This window comes from Hemibagrus wyckioides, linkage group LG29, assembly GCF_019097595.1.
Source record: "Hemibagrus wyckioides isolate EC202008001 linkage group LG29, SWU_Hwy_1.0, whole genome shotgun sequence".
NCBI classification, from domain to species: Eukaryota; Metazoa; Chordata; class Actinopteri; order Siluriformes; family Bagridae; genus Hemibagrus; species Hemibagrus wyckioides.
The window spans coordinates 4,009,837-4,024,799 of NC_080738.1; the positions used below are offsets into that span (position 1 = coordinate 4,009,837).

The 14,963-nt window shown below is 39.1% G+C and overlaps 2 protein-coding genes across 5 annotated transcripts in view; one reads left to right on the top strand and one right to left on the bottom strand.

Moving 5' to 3' along the window:
• Positions 1–11,007, bottom strand: part of LOC131348989 (NACHT, LRR and PYD domains-containing protein 3-like) — a 72,566-nt gene extending 61,559 nt beyond the window's left edge. Inside the window, exons 1-7 of one of the 3 annotated variants that reach the window (XM_058384250.1) lie at positions 10,699–11,007; positions 10,122–10,238; positions 9,635–9,689; positions 9,192–9,396; positions 7,135–8,905; positions 5,629–5,802; positions 88–261 (exon numbers count right to left, since the gene is read on the bottom strand). In XM_058384250.1, the coding sequence (XP_058240233.1) occupies positions 88–261; positions 5,629–5,802; positions 7,135–8,905; positions 9,192–9,396; positions 9,635–9,689; positions 10,122–10,238; positions 10,699–10,751 (2,549 nt within the window). In that variant the 5' untranslated portion in view covers positions 10,752–11,007. The remainder of the gene's footprint in view (positions 1–87; positions 262–5,628; positions 5,803–7,134; positions 8,906–9,191; positions 9,397–9,634; positions 9,690–10,121; positions 10,239–10,698) is intronic. The other 2 variants (XM_058384254.1, XM_058384251.1) reach the window with 2 other exon arrangements.
• LOC131348988 (NACHT, LRR and PYD domains-containing protein 3-like) overlaps positions 1–14,963 on the top strand; it is a 412,464-nt gene that overhangs the window by 265,034 nt on the left and 132,467 nt on the right. The gene's annotated exons all lie outside the window — the stretch shown is intronic.

Here is a 14,963-nt window from a genome sequence, read left to right on the forward strand (position 1 = left end):
TGTGTACAGTATATGTGTGTGTGTGTATGTGTGTGTGTGTGTACAGTATATGTGTGTGTGTGTATGTGTGTGTGTGTGTGTGTGTACCTCAGTTTCTCCAGTGTACAGTGTGGATTCTTCAGTCCAGCAGAGAGCAGCTTCACTCCTGAATCCTGCAGTTTATTGTTACTCAGGTTCAGTTCTCTCAGACTGGAGGAGTTTGAGCTGAGAACTGAGGATAGAGCTCTACAGCTTTCCTCTGTCAGATTACACTGAAACAGACTGGAAGAGAAATGATGAAGTATTTGATTTATTTCTCTGATAGTGAATGATGTGTTTCCATCAGTTGGGAAATAAAGTGTTTACCTGAACACAAGAATCTAATGACAGAATAAAAATATAAAATGAAGAGTCTGTGTATAAACTTGGACTGTTCTTGGACAGATCCATGTGTCTCAGCTCATATGAGATGATGTATTTAACTTTCTAAAAGAAGATAATAACAGAGAGGCCACTCTGAACAAACACGTCTCTTTATTTCTAGCAGAGAGATTTTCATACAGTGTGTTCAGCAGCTCTGGGGAAAGTTCTGCTGGAGAACATTTCCATATTTCCACACTGTCCTTTACTGCTTCATTACAGTGTGTTCAGTCTGTAGATCTGTGGACACATTTACTTTCTGTTACAAACATTTTCTGGAATATTTTTGTCAACTCAAGTCAAGAAGCTTTTGTCATCATTTCAGCCACATATATCTGACGCAGTACATAGTGAAATGAAACCAGGTTTCTCCAGGACCTGGTGCTACATAAACATACAACATATAATTACAAACACAGAACACCAACACAGAGCTAGGACAGAAAAACACAATTTAAAATACAAACCAGCAGAAATGCATAAAGTATGAGAGATAAGACGAGTAATTCAGTTAAGACTAAAGTAATGTGTGTGTATTAAAGGAGGATGGAGCGGTCTGTCTGTGTATAGCTGTAAGCCCACATGGTGTAAACGCCTCAGCAGACAGAAGATTTAGAGCACACTGTTAGAGGTACTTAATGGCATTGCACCTGTGTATTTAGCAGAATTCCTGATGGATCACACCTTAAATATTTTTGTACCATGAACAAATGCTGACTTTCTTCATGTGAATTTTAATAAGATGAAGCTCGGTGAAAGTGCTTTTAGTGTCCCTGCTCCCAGGATGTGGAACTCACTCCCAGTGTATATCCATCAGGAACCTTCACTAAATACATTTAAAAAGCAGCTTGAACACACTTATTTACTTTAGCTTCAATTAGATCTCTGGATTTTAAGCTTAAAACTGCTTTTAATGTCTTAAAAATTATTACATATTTTTTCATCTTAAGTAGGAAAGGTACTATGTAAATTAAGATATTATTATTTGTCAGACATTAACATACTTTGTGTGTGTGTGTATGTAAATATTATATGACCTGTGTGTGTGTGTGTGTGTGTAAATATTATATGACCTGTGTGTGTGTGTGTGTACTTCAGTTTCTCCAGTGTACAGTGTGGATTCTTCTTGTACACATTCATAGTGTACTGAAAATAGTGAGATATAAATTAGCACTTGTATGACTTTCATACAGGGGACGTGTTTGGAGTACAGCGCTCTTTATTTCCCAATCTGCTATGTAATGACCAGTCACGGTGAGATAACTGTCTGTTGCCCGCGAGGTCCAACTATCTGTTATCAGAGCAAGACTTTGTGCTTTAGCCAATTCCTTTTCTAATTTTTTTGTGCGTCTTTTCGTGGAGGTTGGGAATTACCTCAGTGCTTAAAAAAAAAGGACGAGCACTTTTATATCTGTGTTACCTGCTCTGCCATCCTGCTTCCACACAGTGATATCTCTGGGTGATGGAGCTGCAGATGTGTGGTCATATTGGAAGTATTTCCATGTCAGTAGGTAACTCGTGTGGAACAGTGCTTAAACACAGTCATGTTTTTGTTTCATCGGCATCATAGTCCACAATAAATCCGAAATGTTCCCACACCACAGATCTGAAAGACGGAGCTGCTTCCTCGTATTTCTGTGTCACTTCACCGCTCTCCAGGGTTAGAGTGAAATCTGACACCAGCATCACAAGCATGGTTACTGCCCCTAACTTTAGCACTCACTGATTGGATATTTACTCGCAGGGAGGCGTGTCTGTCTCAGCGCCTAGACATACAGTACAGGCAAACACAAACAGGCTGTTCAGAGAGTAATAAACCACATGGGAATTATTTCAACGAATAACCGACAAAAAACATGGTTCACATACGAGTATTGAACCGTGGAGGTCGTACTGAACACTTCAATATTATATTATTTTGGCATCCCTATAATTTACATTTTAAAATGGCGAACATAAAGGTTTAAAGAGACTAAAATGTACTAAGCTAAATTCATTTTATTGGAATTTTTAAAATCCTTTTTAAAATAGACATTTCAGATTGTTAGTTGATCAATCCAACTCAGATCACTTCATAATGGCATATTCTATAGTCCCAATAAAGATCAATTCATTTTACTGTGGAATTTTGAAGGAGTTGCTCTTCAAAGGCATCCAAAGAGTTCAATTTTGGTCTTATCTGACCAGACTATATTCTCGGAGTATTTCACAGGCTAGTATTTCACAGTGGAGTCTTGTGTGTTGAGCGTACACACAGGCCATGGAGGTTTAGTGCATTACTTATTGTTTTCTTTGGAACAATTGTATCAGCTAGTTCCAGGTCTTTCTGAAGCTCTCCACAGGTGGTCCTTGGCTCTTGGACAACTCTTCTGATCATTCTTTTCACTCCTCTGTCAGAAATCCAAGAGGAACACCTGGGCGTGGCCGGTTCATGGTGAAATGATGTTCTTTCCACTTCTGGATTATGACCCCAACAGTGTTCACTGGAACATTCAGACGTTTTGAAATCCTTCTGTGACCAGTGCCATCAGTATGTTTTGCAACAATAAGGTTGTGAAGGTCTTGAGAGAGCTCTTTGCTTTTACCCATCATGAGATGTTTCTTGTGTGACACCTTGGTAATGAGACTCCTTTTTATAGGCCATCAGTCAGGACTGAACCATCTGATATTAATTTGCACTGACCAGTGGGCAGGACTGCTTTCTAATTACTGATTGATTTCAGCTGGTGTCTTGGCTTTCCATGACTTTTTGCACCTCCCTTTCTTCATGTGTTCAATACCTGTTCCCTGTGTCATTTCACATTATTACACAGAACTTCATTTATGGACATCTATGGTTTGATTTCTTTGTATGTGTGGATTGCATGGGTTGTTACCAACATCTGGTGAAAAGTTCTTGTCAATAGCACCATTACAAATATATTTACTGAGATAAATGGTGACATGTTCAATACTTATTTTAGCTGCTGTTTATATACACTATATTGCCAAAAGTATTCGCTCACCCATCCAAATAATCAGAATCAGGTGTTCCAATCACTTCCATGGCCTGAGGTGTATAAAATCAAGCACCTAGGCATGCAGACTGTTTTTACAAACATTTGTGAAAGAATGGGTCGCTCTCAGGAGCTCAGTGAATTCCAGCGTGGAACTGTGATAGGATGCCACCTGTGCAACAAATCCAGTCGTGAAATTTCCTCGCTCCTAAATATTCCACAGTCAACTGTCAGCTGTATTATAAGAACGTGGAAGTGTTTGGGAACGACAGCAACTCAGCCACGAAGTGGTAGGCCACGTAAACTGACGGAGTGGGGTCAGCGGATGCTGAGGCGCATAGTGCGAAGAGGTCGCCAACTTTCTGCAGAGTCAATCGCTACAGACCTCCAAACTTCATGTGGCCTTCAGATTAGCTCAAGAACAGTGCGCAGAGAGCTTCATGGAATGGGTTTCCATGGCCGAGCAGCTGCATCCAAGCCATACATCACCAAGTGCAATGCAAAGCGTTGCATGCAGTGGTGTAAAGCACGCCGCCACTGGACTCTAGAGCAGTGGAGACGCGTTCTCTGGAGTGACGAATCGCGCTTCTCCATCTGGCAATCTGATGGACGAGTCTGGGTTTGGCGGTTGCCAGGAGAACGGTACTTGTCTGACTGCATTGTGCCAAGTGTAAAGTTTGGTGGAGGGGGGATTATGGTGTGGGGTTGTTTTTCAGGAGTTGGGCTTGGCCCCTTAGTTCCAGTGAAAGGAACTCTGAATGCTTCAGCATACCAAGACATTTTGGACAATTCAATGCTCCCAACTTTGTGGGAACAGTTTGGAGCTGGCCCCTTCCTCTTCCAACATGACTGTGCACCAGTGCACAAAGCAAGGTCCATAAAGACATGGATGACAGAGTCTGGTGTGGATGAACTTGACTGGCCTGCACAGAGTCCTGACCTCAACCCGATAGAACACCTTTGGGATGAATTAGAGCGGAGACTGAGAGCCAGGCCTTCTCGTCCAACATCAGTGTGTGACCTCACAAATGCGCTTCTGGAAGATTGTTCAAAAATTCCCATAAACACACACCAAAACCTTGTGGACAGCCTTCCCAGAAGAGTTGAAGCTGTTATAGCTGCAAAGGGTGGACCGACGTCATATTGAACCCTATGGATTAGGAATGGGATGTCACTTAAGTTCATATGCGAGTCAAGGCAGGTGAGTGAATACTTTTGGCAATATAGTGTATATATGATACATGATACATGGTCATTATGTGGCTAATATTATGTATGAAACTTGTGGCTCTCGTTTTGTGTAGTCCAGTGGAAACCAAGCTTAGAAAAAGACTGCAGCACCACACCAGAATTGTTAGCATTGTTAGCAGAGCCAGCCATGACCAGCTAGGCAGATTATGGCACGTGACAAGTGGCTGTCAAGTTCAGGAAATCCTCCTCACATCTCCTGTTCCTATCTTCCTAATCTGCTAGCTGATGCTCCACAGACTGTAGGGTTTTTTATGTCTGCTAAGAACACTGGAACTGCTCTTCACCCCGACTCTAGCTTGTTGATGTTTGAGTTTACTGAGCTGATGCTTGTTGTTAGCGTGTCTAACAATCAAATGGTCTAAGCAGCCATCATGTTCAGTCTGTCATATGACACCCCCTGTTTTGGACACTTTAGTAACCAAGTGCAACATCACAACCAGCGGTGGGAAGAAAAACACACAGAATGGTATGAAGAGTGAAGAGTAACGAGTCCAGTGCTGTAGATTCAAGGTGATGCAAGGTGATTACACAGAGTGACACGCCCCCTACATTAGAGCTTAATTAGGGCTATAATCTTTTATCCCGTTTCAGTGATGTGTCCGGTCATCAGCAGTCGTGTTCCAGACGCAGTCGCGAGTGTAATGAACGTGACCGAGGTGGATTATTTACTCTACCATCATTTTTCCCTAAAATGTGTTTGGAGGAGAAACTAATAGTGTATAGATTGAGCACACATTGTATAATGAAAGTACAAATGATAGAAAAGGACAGATGACAGAACTGTAAGTTTAGTGTTTTTTAGTTTAAACTAAAGAGTTACAGCTTTTCTGTTTACTGTGTTTGTTATTCAGAGGAAATGCAGCATGAACCCAGTCCAGCATTTTATACACCACCAATGAAGCTGACCATCTACTTTAAGTGTGTGTGTGTAAATATTATATCACCTGTGTGTGTGTATGTGTGTATGTGTGTGTGTGTTCACCTCAGTATCTCCAGTGTACAGTGTGGATTCTTCAGTCCAGCAGAGAGCAGCTTCACTCCTGAATCCTGCAGTTTATTGTAACTCAGGTTCAGTTCTCTCAGACTGGAGGAGTTTGATCTGAGAACTGAGGACAGAGCTCTACAGCTTTCCTCTGTCAGATTACACTGAAACAGACTGGAAGAGAAATGATGAAATATCAGAACACTGATCTCAAACACACACACAGCCATAATCCAGCTAAAGTTGAAGCTGTAACAGAAATGTGAGTGTGTTTCTCTCACACACAGAAATCAGAGGACAGGACACCACATCAGGACATTTACAGGAGCAGGGACGTCTTTCTGAACTCCACAATCTCTCAGCTACAATTTATTATAAGACCATTAGGTCATGTACATAACACACACAGGTGAGAGCGAGCAGCCTACAAACACTACACTCTGATCTGTGTTCAAGTTTCTACACCCAACACTGCAGATCCAGTGCATTTTATTACAGAAAATAAAGAATTATAGAGCTGTACACTAGCAGTTAATAACATGAGTTGGTTTTTTCGTCTTGTCTCAGAAGGTGGTAAGGGCTGGGCAATTTATTTCTTTCAAAATTACACTCAAGAAAATCATTTTATTAGCAATATAGATTTATAGTGTTTTATTTATTAGAATGGACTTTGGAAAATATAGATGTGCAAAAAAGTAAGAATCTCTTTCTTAAATAAACAATGAGTCTTTTAAATAAAGAGTATAAGAAAGGAAATGTAATAAAAATGCACTATTTGTTCCAAATGGCCCTGTTACTAGTTTATACTATTTAAAGAAAATCCAACTCGACTCTTTCCAGTATGGTCCAGTTCAGTATTTTGTTCCCAGTTAGATGGTGGGAATCAGCCGTGATTAAATTAGGAAGAAAATGTGAAAAATTGGAAGAAATAAAAGCATGACAGAGTGAATCTCTCCACAACACTGTGTCACAGAACAAAAGATGAGGAACTTGAACCTAAACAGGTACTTGAAGGTGAACAGAGTGTTTAATATTTACTTTTTATATTTTCTATTCATATTGATCCCATTTTGACAGCTTGATGTTTTTCTTGTTCCCATTTGTGAGAGTTCTGTTCAATGTCACTTTCAGAATAAACAGAGAAAAGAAAAAGTGTCTTTCACTGCTGTTTACTTCAGAAATGTGTTTAGTTCTTAAATGCATGCAGTTATTAAGTACAGATTTTTATATAAATTTTAGAGAAAACTTAATATATCATGATTCATCTATAAAAGATATAAAATGATTCATATCCTGATCCATAAGATTTTGTCCATATGGCCCAGCCCTCAGTGCAGACATGACGTGTTAGTGTAAAAAGTGAAACAATCTTCTGTAAAAGTACCAGAGGTTTGTTTAAAGAGGATTAGAGGAACTATTAACAAGCATTAATCCAAACAGTGCAGTTCAGTGTTACATTAAAATAACAAACCATGCAGTAATACATTTATAAATAAAAATACTCACACAGCTTTTCTGGAGGCTTTGACCACTGGCAGCAGTCTCAGAAGACATTCCTCTGATGGATCATATTTCCTCAAATCAAACACATCCAGCTCCTGTTCTGAGGTCAGTAACACAAACACCAGAGCTGACCACTGAGCAGGAGAGAGACTGGATCCACTGAGACAAAAGTATTTTTTTCTGTTCACATAAGTCTGTACTTCCTGCACTAGAGAATGATCATTCAGTTCATTCAGACAGTGGAACAGATTGATGGATTTCTCTGGAGTTGGATTCTCCCTGATCTTCTCCTTGATGTACTCCACTGTTTCCTGTTTGCTGTGAGAACTACTTCCTGTCTGTGGCATTAAGTCTCGTAAGAGAGTCTGATTGGACTCCAGTGAGAGACCCAGAAGGAAGCGGAGGAACAGGTCCAGGTGTCCATTCTCACTCTGTAAGGCCTTGTCCACTGCACTCCTGAGGAGATCAGACATGTTTGGATTTCTGAAGAAATTAAAAAGTCCAGTGCTTTGCTCCACAAGCACATTTGTCTTTCTAAATTTAAAGCAGAAAAACACGTATAAAGCAGCCAGAAACTCCTGAACACTCAGATGTACAAAGCTGAACACCTTCCCCAGGTGAAGCCCAAACTCCTCTCTGAAGATCTGGGTACACACTCCTGAGTACACTGACACTTCTCTGACATCAATGCCACACTCTCTCAGGTCTTCCTCATAGAAGATCAGGTTTCCTTTCTCCAGCTGCTGGAAAGCCAGTTTTCCCAGTGCCAGGATACTCTCTCTGGTCTGCTGAGGATCAGGGTCATGTTTCTGATGGTACTTTTCATCCTTGTGTTTGATCTGAAAGATCAGGAAGTGTGTAAACATTTGAGTCAGAGTCTTGGGGATCTCTCCACTCTCTGCTTCACCCAACATTCTCTCTAGAACAGTGGCTGAGATCCAGCAGAAGACTGGGATGTGGCACATGATGTAGAGGCTTCTTGAAGACTTCATGTGTCTGATGATTTTATTGGCCAGGCTCTGATCACTGATCCTCTTCCTGAAGTACTCCTCTTTCTGAGGATCATTAAACCCTCGTACCTCTGTTACCTGGTCTACACACTCAGGAGGGATCTGATTGGCTGCTCCTGGTCGAGAGGTTATCCAGAGAAGAGCAGAGGGAAGCAGATTCCTCTTGATGAGGTTCGTCAGCAGAACATCCACTGAGGCTGACTCTGTCACATCACACAATCTCTCATTCTTCTGGAAATTTAGAGGAAGTCGACACTCATCCAGACCATCAAAGATCAACACCACTTTGTAGGAGTCACAGTCTATTGATTCTAGTTCTCTTATTTCTGGGGAAAAGTGATGAAGAAGATTCATCAGACTGAGATTTTTCTCCTTCATCAGATTCAGCTCTCTAAAGGGAAGTGGAAACATGAAGGTGATGTCCTGATTTGATTTTCCTTCAGTCCAGTCCAGAATGAACTTCTGCACAGAGACTGTTTTTCCAATTCCAGCAACTCCTTTAGTCAGCACAGTTCTGATGGACTTGTCCTTAAAGAGGTCATTACAGTTGATGGGTGTCTCCTGTGTTGCTGGTCTCCTGGACACTGTCTCAATCTGTCTCACCTCATGTTCATTATTGACGTCTCCACTCCAACCCTCTGTGATGTAGAGCTCTGTGTAGATCTCATTCAGAAGTGCTGATCTTCCATGCTGTGAGATTCCTTCATTAATTCTTTTAAACTTGTCTCTCAGGTTGGATTTCAGCTTTGTCTGATACACGAGTTCTAATAAACAGTAATAACATGTTTTAATGCAGAATCACTGAGCACTATATAAAATGTAAAATTATTTCAAATGCTGCTGTTCATTCCTGATTCATCTACTAAATATTATTGAAGGAACAGGACCATTGTACAGAGTGACCACAAGCTGGACCATGAACAGAACAGAAAAGCAGCAGATGTACATGATACTAAAATCAAAGTTCAAAATAAAAGTCTTCATATCTAAAACTATTTCCTCTCTCTAAAGTGAACCTGATGGAATAAAGCCATGGCTCAGAGCTCTTACTGTTCTGCAGTGTGTTAGCGAGATCTGTGTGCTTCATGTTCTTCAGGAAGTGCAGTGTGATCTTCAGAGCTCCCTCTCTGACACTGTGCAGATCCTCCTCATCCTCCACCTCCCTCTCAGTGCATGCTGGGTAATCTGGACTCAGGAGCTTCCTAAACCTCTTCAGCTCATTCTTTATCAGAGTGATGACTTTGTGTTCCAGCTCCTGGTCAGAAACACACAGGAACAGATCTAAATATTAGAATCTTACACAGTGAATGGTGCTTTGTTAATGATTTTGATTATGAAAATAATAAAAGTCTCTTCCTCTTGCCTTTAGTTACAACTGAAATTCTGATTATTCATACAAGTGATTACCCATAATTCTACTGGACATCAAGAAATGACAAGGTATGACAACACACACATTACACACTATAAAACACACACACACTCACACACACCTTGAATATGGAGTCCAGCTGATTTCTGCTGATGTTTGATTTCTTCTTTTGTGGTCTGTGAACAAATAAAACACATCATGTAATATGGACTATATGTATTCATAGCTGCAGAAATCACAGTAATAAATACAGAGACAGATATTTAACACTATCCTCTTAACACAATACACTGATTTCAGGATTTCATCACTGACACTAACATGTTTAGAAACAAATGATTGAATTAATGAATAAAATGATTTATATTGTCATTAATATCCCAGGTGTAAATGTTCTTCTGTAGCACCACAGACCCTCCAGCTCAGGGACTGCAGGCTGAACTGACCTCTTAAAGCAGTTGTCCTCACTGCCGGACCGAGAGCTGCAGCACTGCACAGTTTAGTGTTTTACTGCTTCAACACCTGATAAAGCTCATGAAGGGCTTCATAATGAGACCAGTGAGTTTGATCAGGTGGAACACTGCTGTAAAACACCTCACTATACTGACCTCACATCAGTAGAACTGTCTCTGTCTCTGAAGTCAATTGGACGTTCCATTGACCAGTCACTCTTCATGGACACACAGCTGGGTTCTGGTGAGTCTGATCTCTTTCCCTCCATCATTCTAGAATTCCAACAGAAATATCAGCAATAATTAATCCTCTGCTGTCTCAGCACTGTTAAACACTGTGTTGATCATTAAACACCAATAATTCCATCTTTTTAATTCAGCTCCAGTCTGCACACTTCTTCAAACAGGAGACACGCCTCATACCTCAGGAATTACACTGAGGTCAGGAGTCCCAATCACAGAGAACTGACTCCGCTGGGTCTTAAAGCCTGTCGAGTTCACTGACTCAAAGCTATGCTGCTCTTCTGCTCCACATTACACAGTCCTTTTTACTCTTCTCTCACTGAATGATTTCTCTAAACTGTTCTTAGATCAGATCAGTGATCTATTCACTGCTATTAAACCCCTTAAACCAAAGTTTAGTTCCTGTGTTAACTAGTGAGTGTTTAGAGATACAGATCTGTTCCCATGAGACGGTGTGTATTTATTGCTGGTGAATGTAAAAGTTACTGACCTCTCGTCTTTCTTTAAGTCCTGTTTTCCAGACACACTCATGTTGGAGGTCATGTCTCCTTCTCCAGATTACAGCAGGACACACGTTTACTTCACTCCAACATCGGTGTGTTAAATCAAACACTATACACACGATATCAAGTCATAAAACAACCTGTGTACATTAAAAACTTCAGTACAAACCAACAAAACTCCTTATATTAACTCTAAACGTCTTCATTTAGAGCGTTTATATATCAGAGCTTTAGCTTTTAATCCTGGAATATTTTATTTTCCTCTCGGAACAAAATGGAGCAGCTGAGTTTCACTTCCGTCTAACGGTTTATTCTGCAGAGGGGGGAGTGGCAGTGACGCAGCCGCGCACGCGCACATATGCACACACACACACACACTCTCTCTCTCTCTCTCTCTCTCTCTCTCTCTGTGGTTCTGGTTTGTTTATCAATGATGGATTGACTGCTGAAAATAAATCATTAAAAATAGGTGTATTTATGTCAGTCTGTAAGAGTGTAGTGGGAAAAGATTTTAGACACTCTCTACATTGTTCTATTAGTAACACTACTTCTCCTAGGGCTGATAATTCCCTGCTTGTTGAAATGGGGAGCAACTTATTCCCCAAACAGGAGAGCCAGCAAACACAGAACCTTCTCCTAACATTAGCATAGGATTCCCCTTTGATTATTTTTTCAAAACCAAATAATAACCTTCTAGGAACGTTCTCTAATGGTTATTTTTAGGTTTTATTTTCATGACCATTAGGGAGTTTTTGATCAAGGAACTCAGTATAAACAATAAATGGATGTGATTTGAGGTAAACATGCATTAATGACAGAGACATGTTAAAAATCTAAACATTCCCAGCTGAAGCTAATTTAAATGATTTAGATGTAAACACATACAGATCTCCAGCCAAATCAAGTGTGTGTACAATTAAAAGATTCATTATTTAATTTAATTCATCTGAACTACAATCAGTTACGTAGTTCCAGGGGCGTTTCTAGGATTTGAAAACATCAGGGGCCAAAACATCAGGGGGCAATTAGGGACAGGGGGTAAGCAAGAATAACACGTTTTGTAAGGGCATTTTTATGTAATATTGTTTAATAATAAACACAAATTAACACAAATACTATGCAACTTTATAAAATTTCATTCAATCTTTTTTCTGACTCCTCCCATCATTTCAGCGTCCTGCTACTGAAAACGGAGTTCATTAATTCATTACATTTTCTCTATCACAGGTATGCCATGCAATATTATAGATCCTTTATTATTTTTATTATTATTTTACAATAATCTATATTATACACCTCTTATTTCTCATTTATGCTGCCACTACTGTATGTATTATTCTTTCTTTCTTTTTTGCCTCTCTTCTCTTCTCTTCTCTTCTCTTCTCTTCTCTCATTCCCTCATCTCTCTTGCTGCTTGTATCTTGTCTACTTCATGCTCTTGGTGACTTTTCTATCCTATTTCTTTGAGGGTGGGATCATCAGAGAGTATCTCCGAGACTGGACTTGAGTAAAACGGTCAGTTACCATACTAGTATTTCTAGTGCTGAGAATTCCTTTATCAACAGACAGAACAGCTGAATGATGGAGTCTGTTCTGGTCCATTGTTCACCTAAGTCATGTCTGTATTTTAACTTAAATACTGCATTAGTGGAATAATAGAAAGTCATGATGTTCAGACTGTAATGTCTTAGTGCTTTAACAGTTTATATTTTATTTAGATCTATCTTTAGGATTATTTAATCTAAGGCTTTTGTACATATTGGGTATGGAATAATATTCTAAAGGGTCCTATATGTCAGGGGTTTTCAGAATCAGAGACAGTGGGCCTCCTTTGTGACACAACATACATTTGTTAGCCGACTTTTATCAACTGTGTTTACATTAAAAATTAAAAGTTAGACTTTTATCTGATAATAAGATTGTTGTGTTTTCTGACAGTTTTTTTATTGCCGTCGTTCTCAAGGACTGTAAGGTATTTTAGTCACTTGGTGTGTGTGTGTGTGTGTGTGTGTATGTGTGTGTGTGTATGTGTGTGTGTGTGTGTGTGTGTGTATGTGGAGAGAGATGTCGGTCAAAATCGCGTACAGTAAACGGCAACAGTGCTCAGCTAAACCAATCAACATTTACTTAATTCCTCTACACTCCGGGGGCAAAATCCGGGATAAAACATTCGGGGCTAGATTAAAATCATTGGGGGCTCGAGCCCCGCCCCTGTGACGATTAGCTGTAACGACGCCCCTGGGAGGCAGACTTCGGCTCCTCCCCGTCTTTCAGCGTGTTCATCAATCCACAGACCGAGGTGACACAGAGTGAGGATCAGGGGAGTGTGTGTGTGTGTGTGTGTGAGTGAGTGTGTGTGAGTGTGTGTGTGTGTGTGTGTGTGTGTGATCAGGAAGACTCATATTTGGCTTGTTCAGTACTCAAATGTTATACACATCTATGCAACACAGTGGAATGCTGCAATAAGTTTATCATCCTACCCTGTTAGTCAAACCATTATTTTATTTTATTTTATTTATTTTTGATTTATTACTATTATACCCTCATTGGGAGCTTAGCCCTGCTTAAACGAAAATTCGCTATTCGATATTCTTTGTAATACTGTATGAAACAATATTTTAACAATATTTTCGTACACCAAGGTCAAATTGACTCAAAAATTCGAATCTAATACCGAAAATTCGAACACAGGAGTGGTCGAGGACCGAGGTCCCACTGTATATTGTATTGTATCATTATATTGACTCTGTTCACACAGCTGTGTGCAGGGCTGGCCCTAGGTGAGATTTTACACACACACACACACACACACACACACACACACACCACCACCACCACCACCACCACCACCACCAAAAAAATCCAGAAAATACAGATTTTTAAAAACTTTACAATAACATAACATAAATACTGAACAAATACATAAATAAATAAGCATTAAGCAAAAGTAGTAAATAAATTGTGATAATAAATAACAAACAAATTTGACTGACAGTCACTAGAAGACTCAGACAACAGTTAAACAAAGTGCAAATCAACAAAAAAGTGCACTAAACTCTATTATATTTTCTACCTTTCATTTCAGTTTTGTGCAAACAGTGAAAAATGCTATACTTAACCTTAAAATATTTCAGTTCATGAATGCTAGATTATAGTCCTAGTCTTTTAGACACTTTTTGGTGAATTAAAAGCAAGCAGTAATGTAACTGAAATTAAAACAACATTACAAAAGCTTAAATTTATTTCAAAGAAAATAAAGTAAAATAAAATAAGTTAGCAGTTAACTTAAGCAAAGACGTTCCACAGTGTCAGTGTTGCCAGTTAAGATGATCTAAAAAGACTATTTCAAAATAATACATAAACATAATGATCTAATACCCAGTCGTTATCTTCTGATTCTTTCCTCTATTTTACTTTTTTTTCTGCTCCTCTTCTTTGCGTCGCTTCCTGCCTTGTGCACCTGATAATTTACTTTTTCCATTCATTTTTTGGACAGAATACTTTAAGAGCACATAAACGGCAAAACTAATATATATGGTAACTGCGTGTGCAAGCATAATTAATGCGTTATGGTGATGTGTTATAATCACGTCATGATGCAAACAGTGTTTAAATTATACACTGTAAAAAAAATGTCCGTAGATTTAACAGTAAAATACCATATAAATGCTACAGGATAAAACCGTATTTTACAAAACTTGCAATAACTGTAGAATTTACAGTCAAAAGCTGTAATTATTTTTTACAAAGACCTTAAATTTAACACATAAAAACACGTGAAAATATGGTTTATTGCAGTAAAATTAACAATATACAGTATTGATTGGCATATAAAGGAAAACATTATTCTGTCTTGGGCAATTCCAGCATTATGGATATGACATTATGCGTTATGGATGTAACATATAAACTCTCAGAAAATGAATTTTTTTACCAATATACTGAACCATCTGATTATATTTTACTAAACCCTTGTTGATAGAGTTTAAAAATCAGAATAATATCACTCTAGACTTTTTTAAGATTGAAAATGCACTAGGTTTCTATTTTATAAAAGGGAAATAAACACGCGTTATGGATGTGACAAAAAACTTTGTAGGATTTCTTTATATAAAAATGCACAAACCAGAAGCAATAACCAGCTATACCCAACAAATGAAGAGATGCCCCTTCACAGATCATAGTTACTTTATTTTAATTTTCTAGTGCCCATTTATGAGGAACATGCCGTTATGGACGTGACAAATACAGA